The sequence below is a fragment of the Coregonus lavaretus genome, assembly GCF_964263955.1.
Source record: "Coregonus lavaretus genome assembly, chromosome: 37".
Taxonomy (NCBI): domain Eukaryota; kingdom Metazoa; phylum Chordata; class Actinopteri; order Salmoniformes; family Salmonidae; genus Coregonus; species Coregonus lavaretus.
This window is the reverse complement of record NC_140024.1, coordinates 23,457,619-23,470,814: the sequence shown is the minus strand read 5'-3', so window position 1 is coordinate 23,470,814 and position 13,196 is coordinate 23,457,619. Positions and strand designations below refer to the sequence as shown.

General features: G+C 47.7%; 1 protein-coding gene across 1 annotated transcript in view; it reads left to right on the top strand.

The window, feature by feature from the left end:
- Positions 1-12,841, top strand: part of LOC311111850 (nuclear factor of activated T-cells, cytoplasmic 3-like) — a 59,821-nt gene extending 46,980 nt beyond the window's left edge. The window contains exons 5-9 of the mRNA XM_084154751.1: positions 2,014-2,210; positions 2,382-2,522; positions 9,178-9,233; positions 9,411-9,537; positions 11,509-12,841. Coding sequence (XP_084010877.1) covers positions 2,014-2,210; positions 2,382-2,522; positions 9,178-9,233; positions 9,411-9,537; positions 11,509-12,767 — 1,780 coding nt within the window. The 3' untranslated portion in view covers positions 12,768-12,841. The remainder of the gene's footprint in view (positions 1-2,013; positions 2,211-2,381; positions 2,523-9,177; positions 9,234-9,410; positions 9,538-11,508) is intronic.
- The last annotated feature ends 355 nt before the right edge of the window (positions 12,842-13,196 follow it).

Below are 13,196 nucleotides of genomic sequence, written 5' to 3'. Positions count from 1 at the left end.
TAAATTGACCACAGTATATATTTAGGCTTTTATTTCGAAGGCTCTGGATTTTCATTTATAATCTGAATTCCGAGCTTTTTTGTCTTAGATTTGATGTTTCCCCTCATAGCTGTAGCATTAATAAATCATATTTACTGCTGTCACGCTCTGGTTCCGGGACTTGGTATTTTAGCCAGAGTGTGTTAAGTATTGTTGTGTTTGGGTTGGTTGGGTGGTTATTGGTTGTTTCTGTGTTTGGTTGAGTGACTCCCAATCAGTGGTAACGAGTGTCAGCTGTCGGCTCGTTATCTCTGATTGGGAGCCATATTTAAACTGTCATTGTTCACCTTGGGGTTGTGGGTTTTTGTTCATTGTTCAGTAGTTGTCACTGAGGACTTCACGATCGTGGTTTGTTTTGTATTCTCGTGTGGAATTATTAAAGTCAAGATGTTCACTCCCAACGCTGCGCTTTGGTCATACTTCTTAGGAGATCGTGACAGAAAAACCCACCACAACGAGACCAAGCAGCGTTTCCAGGAGCTGGATGACGAGTGGTGGAGACAGAAGAGCGAAGGTTGGGAGAGGACTATAGAGGCCTGGTCGACCGAGAGGAGAGACCCCCAGAAAATTTTTAGGGGGGGGCTCACGACGTCGGGGCAGAAGGTGTACGGCCCGGAGGAGTGCAAGAGGTTGGCAGATATGGCCGCCAGTTTAAGGGGGCCACTGGTTACGAAGGGGATGGAAAGTGTGGAGGCACGGCGAGAGGTACTGGGGTGTGTTTCCAGTCCGGTCCGGCCCGTTCCTGATCCCCGTGTAGGGCCAGGGGTGTGTGTCCCCAGTGCGGTTCTGTCTGTTCCTGTTCCTCGCATTGAACCTACGGTGCGCGTCGCCAGCCCGACTCGGCCCGTTCCTGCTCCCCGCACCAAGTCTGTGGTGCGTTTCGCCAGCCCAGCCCGGCATGTCCCTGCTCAACGCACCAAGCCTACGGGGTGCGTCGCCAGCCCAGCTCGGCCTGTTCCTGCGCCCCGCACCAAGTCTGTGGTGCGTTTCGCCAGCCCAGCCCGGCCTGTTCCTGCGCCCCGCACCAAGCCTACGGGGTGCGTCGCCAGCCCAGCCCGGCCTGTCTCTGCTCTACGCACCAAGACTACGGTGTGCGTCGTCGGCCCAACTCGGACTGTTCCTGCCACTCGCACCAGGCTAAGGGGGCGAGTCGTCAACCTGGTTCAGCCTATTCCTGCTACTCGCACCAAGCCAGGGAGGCGAGTCGTCAACCTGAGGAGGTCCGTTCCGGCTCCACGTACCAAGCCGAGGGTGCGTATCGTCGGCCAGGTCCGGTCCATCCCTGTCTCACGCGCCAAGCTAGGGGTGCGCGTCATCAGTTTGGATCCAGCCAGCTGGGTTGGATTGGACCGGGGCCATTACGGGGGGAGTTATGTAGGGTGGTGGTCAAGCCCGGAGCCGGAGCCGCCTCCGAGGAGCAACACCCACCCAGCCCTCCCCTATTTGGGGTTTTGAGGCGCGGTCGCAGTCCGCGCCTTTAGGGGGGGGTACTGTCACGCTCTGGTTCCGGGACTTGGTATTTTAGCCAGAGTGTGTTAAGTATTGTTGTGTTTGGGTTGGTTGGGTGGTTATTGGTTGTTTCTGTGTTTGGTTGAGTGACTCCCAATCAGTGGTAACGAGTGTCAGCTGTCGGCTCGTTATCTCTGATTGGGAGCCATATTTAAACTGTCATTGTTCACCTTGGGGTTGTGGGTTTTTGTTCATTGTTCAGTAGTTGTCACTGAGGACTTCACGATCGTGGTTTGTTTTGTATTCTCGTGTGGAATTATTAAAGTCAAGATGTTCACTCCCAACGCTGCGCTTTGGTCATACTTCTTAGGAGATCGTGACAACTGCATTTGCACTTTGTAATTTGACTCAGATGTATATTATTTTCACAATATGATGGCAAAGGTTTGTTATGGCATTAATTCAGCCTTCCATTCAGCCTAATTAATGTCTTCATTGATACCCAATCGGGGGTGTGTTGCTTAGCTCCCCTCCCTATCTCTCTTGCAGTATTGACTGTGCTGGCATCCTGAAGCTGCGGAACTCGGACATTGAGCTGCGGAAGGGGGAGACGGATATTGGGCGGAAGAACACGCGTGTGCGAGTGGTGTTTCGTGTTCACATCCCCCAGACCAATGGGAAGGTTCTCTCTCTACAGGCTGCATCCATCCCCGTAGAGTGTTGTGAGTGTCCAGATCCTGTTCAGATGCGCACACACACACATACACACACACACACAGCCCTTTTCTCTCTCACTCACTCATCTCTCTTTTTCTCTGTCTCTTTCTATCTTTCTCATATGTACATTGCTGCCTATGTAAACCCCTCTCCTCTGCTCTCCTCTATCCTCCCAGCCCAGCGTTCGGCCCAGGAGCTTCCCCAGGTAGAGAAGGCCAGTCTGACCAGCTCTCTGGTCAGCGGGGGAGAGGAGATAGTCATCACAGGATCCAACTTCTTCCCCGAATCAAAGGTCATATTCCTGGAGAAGGGCCCTGGTAAGAGATTTGTACACACAGCGTCTCACACACGGGGGAAGTCCTTGGGGACATCCTTGCTGAGGATTGTGATTGTTTTTCTTGATTATTTGTATTATATTGTATTTTACTTTATTTAGTATATTGTGTATACAGTATGCAGAGCTCCCTTGTAAAAGAGACGTTGGTCTCCATGGTGACTCCCTGTTAAAATAAAAGTAAAATAAATAAGATAAATAAATATTGCTGACCCACAAGCTGACTCATAATTCACATTGTCGAACAGTCCAAAGGATCAGGACAGATTATTTTTTAAATTGTCCTCTTGCCACAATGGTCTTATATCAGATATATAATACTGTTTAGTTAATCCAAATTAAACAGCTCAAAGAATATCCACAGTAGCAAATACTCTGTAGTTGGGATCCAGTGAGTTGACCCAAGATCTGTGTTGATTTGGGTACTGTAGCTCCATGTTAACGTAACCATTGTTGGGTAGAGAACAACGGGAGTGTAAGGAAGGTCCCTTCTCAACATGCTCTGGATAGAACGTCACCATCACCAATCACCTCTTGCAACTTAGAGTTCAAACAGGTTCCAATAGCTGATTTACTGACAGCGGAGGAAGAGTCAGACCCAACTAGATAGAAACACCTGGGAAAAGAACAGTCACATGCCTCCTACAGCCCTGGGGAGCGTTCCACACCATGCTGCTATCCCGCCCACTAGCACTGCTCTACTATTTAAAGCACCTCTCTTTTTCTGTCATCCATGGAATGTTACTACTGAGTTATGTGTTACAATACACACATAGCTCAAGAGCAAGAGCCACTAATAACGGATCTCTATCTCTTTTCTGATTGTATCTGTCCGTCCCAAGAGATAGATAGGTAGCGTATCTGGCTGCTGCTACTGACTGAAACACAGGTCATCACACACCCACACAGTACAATCTACTGCTTACACCTGGCTCTTCAGTCTCTAGTCTTTATCAGTGTTAATATGTAGCCCTGCCCTGTTCAGTGTTGTAACTTAAGAAGAGAGAGTCTCTCTGAGTGTGGTCGGTCCTTCTACTCATACTGGACCTCTTCACTAATCGCTTGGGTTGAACTTAACTTATAACAACCCACTATTTAGCCTCTCTCCCTCCTCTAACTCTCTCAATAATAAAACACAAGGATGGGCGGGTTCCAGGATGGAAACTGTGAAAGGGTGACAGCATTCTGTGAACCAGTCCCTGCCTGCCCACTGTAGCTTTGTGAAAGAGGCCAAACTGAATCAAGTTCAAACACGGAGGAGAGTCAAGGGTGCTGTTACTTACTGACTAAGATACATTATTTTGAGAAATTGAGTGGAAACCTTTACCCTAGGAGTGGAAACCTTTACCCTAGGAGTGGAGAGTTTAACCTAGGAGTGGAGTGGAGGAAACTTGGGCCCCGCAAACATGATGTGTGTGTGTTTTGAGGTTGAAAGAGAGAGATAATGAATGATCTGGTTTGTATAAATTGTCCCTCATCACGGCTAATCCAGCCGCTTATTGCAGACCATGCCTGATTGGAGGGAGCGGATGGAGGGATGGAATAAAGACAGGAGAGGAAGAGAGTAGAAATGACAGAGTTTTCCACCTCCTCCTTCCATAAACAGAGTACAACAGTGGAATCACGTTGAGCGTAAAATACAGGTTTATTGTGGTTAGTTAGTTAATGCATAGTCAGTGTTTCCCCTAGGATTCTTTTCAGCAATGGTGGCAGAGTTGGGGGGGATGGGGTCTAGCGGGAGCTGGGTCTTCCTGCGGGGGGGGGGTCTTCCTGGGGCATATATAAAAATAAATGCAGTGGAAGCGCCACTGCTAAATGCACATAAGAGGAGGGGAGGGTTCGGTAACAGGGATCCCTAGCTCCAGGCACCAGTTCATAAGAAGTACTACATTACTGTTTATGGAATCTCTACTGGCCTCTTTACTGGACTCTCTTCTTGACTTATTATATTCCCATTTTTAAAGATGATAAAAGTAACTTTGAATAGAAAAGTTTGCTAAATTACCATATTGTTTTTATTACAAGCAGTAATGGAGGTATTTTAGTGAGTTGGTTGACTGTTAGTTAGGTCAATGGACTTGACTGCACTGCAGTGAGGATAGGGGAGGAGGGGGAGAGGTAGTTGAGGTGAGGAAGGGGAAGTTAGCCATGAGGATGCAGGCAGGCTAACTCGGGTCTGTCTAGCTACAGCAGGTCTGTCAGTGTGAGGTCTGGTCTTTGGCTCGCTCGCTCATCACCTCTTAATGCTAGGAAAAGCAGAAAGGGCCTTTCCATCTGTCCAGATGAAACAGGATAATATCCAATGGCTTCATGCTGACTTCTATCACTTTATTACCTGCTCGGAGGGAGGGAGGGAGGGAGGGAGGGAGGAAAGTATGGCTCAGAGGAAGGGGAATATGAAAAATGCATTATTATTCTGAGGGAAAAAACATATTATTTGACCAGAGTGAACCTCATCAAACAGAGGAAAGGGGTCCCTAGTTGGACTGACTGACTGCCTGACTGACTCTACTGGCTGACTGACTCTACTGACTATACTGACTGACTGACTCTACTGACTGGCTGACTCTACTGGCTGACTGACTACTGGCTGACTGACTCTACTGACTATACTGACTGACTGACTCTACTGATTCTACTGCCTGACTGACTCTACTGGCTGACTGACTATACTGACTGACTCTACTGACTATACTGACTGACTGACTCTACTGATTCTACTGGCTGTCTGACTCTACTGACTATACTGACTGACTCTACTGATTCTACTGCCTGACTGACTCTACTGGCTGACTGACTATACTGACTGACTCTACTGACTATACTGACTGACTGACTCTACTGATTCTACTGGCTGTCTGACTCTACTGACTATACTGACTGACTGACTCTACTGATTCTACTTGACTATACTGACTGACTACTGATTCTACTGGCTGTCTGACTCTACTGACTATACTGACTGACTGACTCTACTGGCTGACTGACTCTACTGACTGGCTGACTCTACTGACTATACTGACTGACTGACTCTACTGATTCTACTGGCTGTCTGACTCTACTGACTGACTGACTCTACTGATTCTACTGCCTGACTGACTCTACTGGCTGACTGACTATACTGACTGACTCTACTGACTATACTGACTGACTGACTCTACTGATTCTACTGGCTGTCTGACTCTACTGACTGACTGACTCTACTGATTCTACTGCCTGACTGACTCTACTGGCTGACTGACTATACTGACTATACTGACTGACTGACTCTACTGATTCTACTGGCTGTCTGACTCTACTGACTATACTGACTGACTGACTCTACTGATTCTACTTGACTATACTGACTGACTACTGATTCTACTGGCTGTCTGACTCTACTGACTATACTGACTGACTGACTCTACTGGCTGACTGACTCTACTGACTGGCTGACTCTACTGACTATACTGACTGACTGACTCTACTGGCTGACTGACTCTACTGACTGGCTGACTCTACTGACTATACTGACTGACTGACTCTACTGATTCTACTGGCTGTCTGACTCTACTGACTATACTGACTGACTGACTCTACTGATTCTACTGGCTGTCTGACTCTACTGACTATACTGACTGACTGACTCTACTGATTCTACTTGACTATACTGACTGACTACTGATTCTACTGGCTGTCTGACTCTACTGACTATACTGACTGACTGACTCTACTGGCTGACTGACTCTACTGACTGGCTGACTCTACTGACTATACTGACTGACTGACTCTACTGATTCTACTGGCTGTCTGACTCTACTGACTATACTGACTGACTCACTCTACTGATTCTACTTGACTCTACTGACTGACTCTACTGATTCTACTGGCTGTCTGACTCTACTGGCTGACTGACTCTACTGATTCTACTGGCTGACTGACTCTACTGACTATACTGACTGACTGACTCACTCTACTGATTCTACTGGCTGACTGACTCTACTGACTGACTGACTCTACTGACTATACTGACTGACTCTACTGATTCTACTGGCTGTCTGACTCTACTGACTATACTGGCTGACTGACTCTACTGACTATACTGACTGACTCTACTGACTGACTGACTCTACTGACTATACTGACTGACTCTACTGACTGACTGACTCTACTGACTATACTGACTGACTCTACTGACTGACTGACTCTACTGACTATACTGACTGACTCTACTGACTGACTGACTCTACTGACTATACTGACTGATTCTACTGACTGACTGACTCTACTGACTATACTGACTGACTGACTCTACTGACTATACTGACTGACTAACTCTACTGACTAACTGGCTGACTGACTCTACTGGCTGACTGACTCTACTGGCTGACTGACTCGACTGACTGACTGACTGACTGACTCTAATGTAGGGCCTTGATGAGCGCAGAAGTTTACACAAGGGGAGTGGAGAATGACGTAAAAAAAAAACAGTGGTTGAATTGAAATTGCATTTAACACACCAGGCATCAGTGTTTTTCCTTTCTTCTATACAAAAGGTCTAAAAGCTATAGTTATTATAGCTGTCTGACTAGCTTAGCCCTCGTTGTTTTGGTAGATATCATAACACATGGACGTGTGTTTTTAGCTCTCTGAGAGGGGAGCATATAGAACATGTTTTCTCTCGGAGAGAGGGGTGGATGGATGTGTGTTTTCAGGTGGGGGGTGCGATATGAGGTTCCTGTTGGAGCTTGTTTTGTGCTGGGCGGAGGACGGTGGCAGTACATGTGGGGCCCTCTACCTCCTCTCTCCTGCCTATTGAATGTCAACATGTGCTGCAGAAATACACTCAGTGTGCTGTATGCTGAAGTCAGACAGAGCTAAGGCACCCAAGGTCATTATTCAGTCATTACCAGAAAGCTGTCTGACTCAGATGGCTAGAGGAGTAGCTAGAGCCCTTACACCAAAAGAGAGGGAACCTCCCAATAGAGATACAATAGCCTAGAGTGGTTTATGTCATAAACCTGTTCCTTCTGTGGGACGGTGGAACCTCCACTGAGCTCTATGGAAGAGTCTAATGCACCACAGGATTACTGGGACAAAGACTGTCATCTGCCTCTGTTAGGATGAGATCAGGGGCATTTCTAAGCCTTCCTAACTAAAGTAGTATGTTATCAGTTAAGAGGAGATCAGAGTAGGGCCATCTACTATAGATGGCCATTAGAAGGGGAAGCCTTTGGAAAGAAAAGCAGAATACTGTAGATGTACAGGACTTAGCCTATAACTACAGTACAGCTATAAGATCCCATTGTATAGATGGGGAGTCTTTCAGCAGGCATTAGGGCAGATCGGTTTTGGGGAAGCCCTTTGGTTAAGTGGAGAAGTAACACAGGTGCAGTCAGATGTAATCAGGCCCATATTGTGAACAGCATGAAACAGCCCCATTTGCAATTGCAAGTTAGTGTGGCATCATGCCATTTAAAAAAAGGTGTAGCTACTTACTACTGTAAGTGACAGCAGTAGTTGTGCAGTAGTAGCTGAAAATATCTCTTTATATAGTAGTTGTGATGATCGTGACTTCTCCTGAACCGCAGCACCAGCCCAGCAGCCCGTTATAATTCTCTCAACTGCTTTTCTGAATGGCTGGATGCCTAAGATGTCTGGCCAGATCATTAGATCTGTAGTAGGAAAACTGGAAAATAAGGGGATGTTTCCTTTCCTAAGCCAGCCAGAACTCTGGCAGCACAACGCAGCCCAGCACGTGGTGGACCAACCGACGGAGGGAGGGAGGGGTTTTTAAATAAATAGACAGTTATTCCACTCTTCTCTCCATAATGTTAACCAGGCAAGACAATCAGCAGGATATTTAGACTTTGATTACTTTTTAATAGCTGTAAAAATACTCTCCACAGGGTTTCTGTGTCCATAAAGATGACATCATTGAGATGTTTCAGGTCCCCCAGCCAGAACCAATTGAAATCCCTCTGCTTTCCGAAGATTTTCTGTGGTTCATATTAAGCCATGTCTGCTGGGGCAGAGAGAGTCATACACTGACATGATGATCATTAGGAAAATAGACAGTACCCCAAAAGATAACTTCCAAAATATTACACAAGACTTAAAGATGGGTCTGAAAAATAATGCAATGATCATAGATCTTCCTCATAATTAGGTTGTGTGGCCGGAGTGTATTGCATGTTACGTGCATTTAGCTACCTGACTTATTCAGCTTTTTTCAACTCAACATTACTGTATTATCTTTAGATTTGATGGTCTTGGTTTTATAAACTATTTGACAGATACTATAATTCACTTCCTCCCAGATTCACATTGATATAGGAATTAGTCCAAAAGCTGGCAATTCAATTAGGGGAGGATTTGATGGAGTCCTTTGTGTCACATTTGTCTGTTGACTCCATCTGTTTTGTGGAGGAGTAGCAGGATGAGGAGGAGGGGGGTTGACTCTATGCTGAATCCCTATGGGTGCCATTCTGCTATTAATTCACACATTATTTGAAAAGCAGACAAAGAGCCGAATGCATTGTCTCTCGCCAGGCCCAGACTGGAGTGGGAATGCTGTGATCTTGCTGTCTGTCACAATGGAGTCCTACAATGTGTTCTACTCATCTATCATGTCTTCTCCCTCTTTTTTTCTCTTTTAGATGGAAGACCACAGTGGGAAGTGGAGGCGAAAATCATCCGGGAGAAAAGTCAAGGAGTAAGTAGAACATATGCTTTCTACACGTCTCTGTAGCTTAGCTGTCATATAAAGGCAATATTTTTACAGCTGTTAGATTTATGTAACATTATGAATTAATTATTACTAAAGTATCCTGACCTAATGTGAATGTCTGTGAAAAGTGGAAACGTTGACTGTGTTGGTTCCTTCTCCCAGTCGAACATCGTGGTTGAGGTCCCTCCCTACCACAGTAAGACCGTGACCTCGGCTGTTCAGGTGCAGTTCTACGTGTGCAACGGGAAACGGAAAAGGAGCCAATCACAACGCTTCACTTACCTGTCAGGTAGGAGGATCTACATTCTACACAAATCATAGTGCTTGAATTGCAAGTATTTAGAATCACTGGTGGTTGTGTTCCAACCCATCTTAAACACGGTCACACTGTACAGATTACTAGATCTGGCAGCACTTGGTGTTAAGCTAACATCTCATGAACCACATTTATATGATATAGCAATTTTGTCATGTGTGGCAGTGTTCTAAAGACTTACTGGAACACAATCATGTGCAGTCACGTTTAAACCTCCAGTTGCTTCTCACTCCTCTGTTGGCCTCTCAGGGTGATTGACAGAAAGCAGAATCAGCCATGGAAAGCAGCAACACACACACACACACTGCCGAGGCTCCTGTTGTTTTGGAGAGCTTTGAACTTTCCCTCCCAGTTTGCATAGCTGTGGTTAAAGAAGGGGCACCTCCACTAGCAGTTCCAGTTACATGTGCACCTGCCAACCGTTCATGTAAAGCACCATTCAACTCTATTGCTGACTGTTTCTGATGTGAATTTGCATTGACGTTTTAGTATGCAAATCCCTCTGCTCTCCAGGAACATTTTACTGCACACAGGAATTGTGGGAATTTCAAATGGTGTTGTTTGCCTAAAATAAAATCTCTGCATCAAGGCTGAAAATGAGTGTTTTTGACATGTGGATTATGCAGTTTCCTAATGTTTCTGATTAAGTCAAATCGCTGCGTAGTTACTTGATATTGTTATTGTTTTCCAACAATAACGTCAAACCAACATTAGTCAAAACGAAAACTGCGTTGGTGGAATATAATGACAAGTAAGCAATTTCTGACATGTACCACAGGAGTGTGTGTGTGCGTACGTTTAAATGTATGTGTGTCCCTCCACCCACTCTCCGTTTGCAGCGCGTCGCCCACTCATCAAGTGCTTCCTGTTTTCCACGCTACCCTACCAGGACAGCCAATTAGAGCACAGCACAGGAAGCCTGCTCTGTCAGTGTAGATGCCACTATTGTTACCACGGACACCGCACGCTTAATTGTGGCATCACCGGCCCACCTATCACACTGTGCTACCTAGTGTGCGTGGGTAGCAGGGGCCCTGGCTGGCCCGGTTTAGGGATGAACTGTGAGAAAAGAACATCAGTTAACTTATGAGATCTCTTAAGGAGGATGTCATGACTAGAATGAGTAGGGTTCTGAGTTGTTCCTGGTCAGGTCAAGTGGTCAACACAAGAAAAACTTAGTCATTAGGGTTGGCTAAGTATGAATAGATGCAGTCAGCATAATCCAGAGGAAGACCCTTCTGTCTCTACAATATCACAGTGCCTTTCCTCCAAAACAAAAACATGTAAAAAAGCACCCTTTAACCCATTCTACCACAGTATCTCAGTCCCCTCCCCCTCAGAAACAAGTCTTCCTGGCTGTGTTCTCTCAGTAACATTCCTGTCAGATGGAGGGCCATGGGAGGTAGTATGGGTACTAGGGGCTGTGAACTGGTTTGTCCTCCTCCTGGTTTCAGCATGGCTGGAGGGCATTCTGCTTCTCCCCATACTGCAGACAACATGATGGCACCCAAACCTAGCAACATATGCTCCCTCTCTCTGATTCAGAGCTGGGTCAAAATAAAACCCTGCCTGTCACAAGCACCAGATTGGGAAATAGGTTACTGATTGGTACACAGCATAGTTTTGCTGTGTGCTATGTGCTGTTATAAAGGTGTTCCAATTAAGTAAAGATTTCTAATCTAGTTAACACATACATTCTGGTGAACTTGGGTGAACCACAATGCTTTGACACGGTGGATGTTGATTGGGAAGTTAATCCTGAGATTCGGCTATTTGTGGTGTTCCAGAATGTGGTAAAACAACAAATGAGTACTGCCTTCTTTGGTTTCCCATACTGAGTGTCTCTCTCTCTCTGTCTACCGCACTCCCTCTCGCTCGCTCTCTCTCTCTCGCTCTCTCTCTCACTCGCTCTCTCTCTCTCGCCCTCTCTCTTACTGTCTCCAGTCCTGGTGAAGCAGGAGCATAACAGAGAAGAGATGGAAGGGCCCCCTGCTGTGCCCCCCATGCCCGGTATGTCCATGCCCCTGGCCAATGCTGCCAGCCTGGTCCGCAATACCCACACCCAGCTGCCTTCCCCTGAGCAGGGCCACCCGCCGGACGGCCTTCTGTCCAGCTCTCCCCGGGGCCTGGCTGCGGGCCCCGGCCCCAGCCTCCATACTCTGCAGCCTGCCTGCCCCCTCATGGGCTCCCCCTCCTTCCAGCACCTGCCTCACCTCCAGGGCAGAGGCCTCCACATGCCTGCTGACTGCCACATGACGTTCCATCCGGGCCCAGCTCCTCCCAACAGGCCCTCCTACCAACACCATCCTATGCAGCAGAGTCACAGCCATCCCGGCCACCTAAGCAACCTAAATCACAACCTGCCCTACAACGGCCAGTCCAGCCTGCCTATGAACATGAACACTGGGGCTCCGCAGGGCTATGAGAGGATGCCTTACCACCAGCAGCAGTCTGACCCCGGGGCCTCTCACCCCATGGGGCTGGGTATGGTGTACCACTCCTCCCCATCCACCTCCGCCCAGCAGGCCTCCAGCCCCCACAGCCCCATCCCCACTGCCCTCCACAGCCAGCCCATGACCCACTCCTCCCACTCTGCTCCTCACCTGCTCTCCATGGGCTACCACTGTTCCCCCAACCCCAGCCAGGTGCCCTCGCCCACCCACCCCAACCACCCCATGGGCCAGCCCTCACCCACCCACCCTAACCATCCAATGCAGCCCTCCCCCCAGCTGCAGAGAGCTATGGGGGGCTACCACCCCACCAGCCAGAGGTCTGCCTCCTGTCCCACTACCTCCAGTGCCCCTCCAGCCCACATTGTGCCCTCGCCCCACTCCGGGCCATCCTCCCCCCAGCTCCACTCCCTGCCCTACCAGTCACCCACCTCCCCCTCCCCCACCGGCAGCCCTCTGGGCCCCCCAGCACACAGTCCCCAGGCCAGCAGCCCTGTCATGTCCAGCCTGTCCCCAGGGGGACCGGGGCCCCTCGTGCAGCAGCACCCTCTGGCCCCCCAGCAGGGCCCCTTCCCTACGGAGGGGGAGAGCATGAACATCAAGCAGGAGCCGGAGGAGAGCGAGCCCACCTTCAGATCCATCGGCCTGCAGGACATCACACTGGACGACGGTAAGACACGGCTATGTCTATGTCACCCTCTCCATCTCTCCATGTGTCTGTACTCTCTCTATATCTCATTCTCTCTTGATTAGGGGGAATTTAAAAGCCCTTAAATTTCCATTATTTTAATAGCCTTTTAGGATTTAAAAAAAGTTCCATTACATTACATTGTTGCATAGCATCCAGCTAACACGTGTTATACAAAAAAGCTTCTGTTTTATAACACTGTGTAAAAAGATACTTTCCACCAGTTGCTGAATTCTCCTGGGTGAAATTATGTCTCATTATAGTGATTGTATTTCATACATACATCACTTAAACCGGCAGTTGGGTTTTGTACACAGTAGGGTTGTTATTGAATGGTCCTGACTGAGTACAGGAGGATTGGACATCATAGCAGCACAATAGACTAATGACTCTTCACACTAAAGGCCTCATCACAAATAGCTCATCCCCATCTGACACACACACACACACACACCAGTAAGGAGATTCATTACACTTTGGGTTCAGCTCATTTG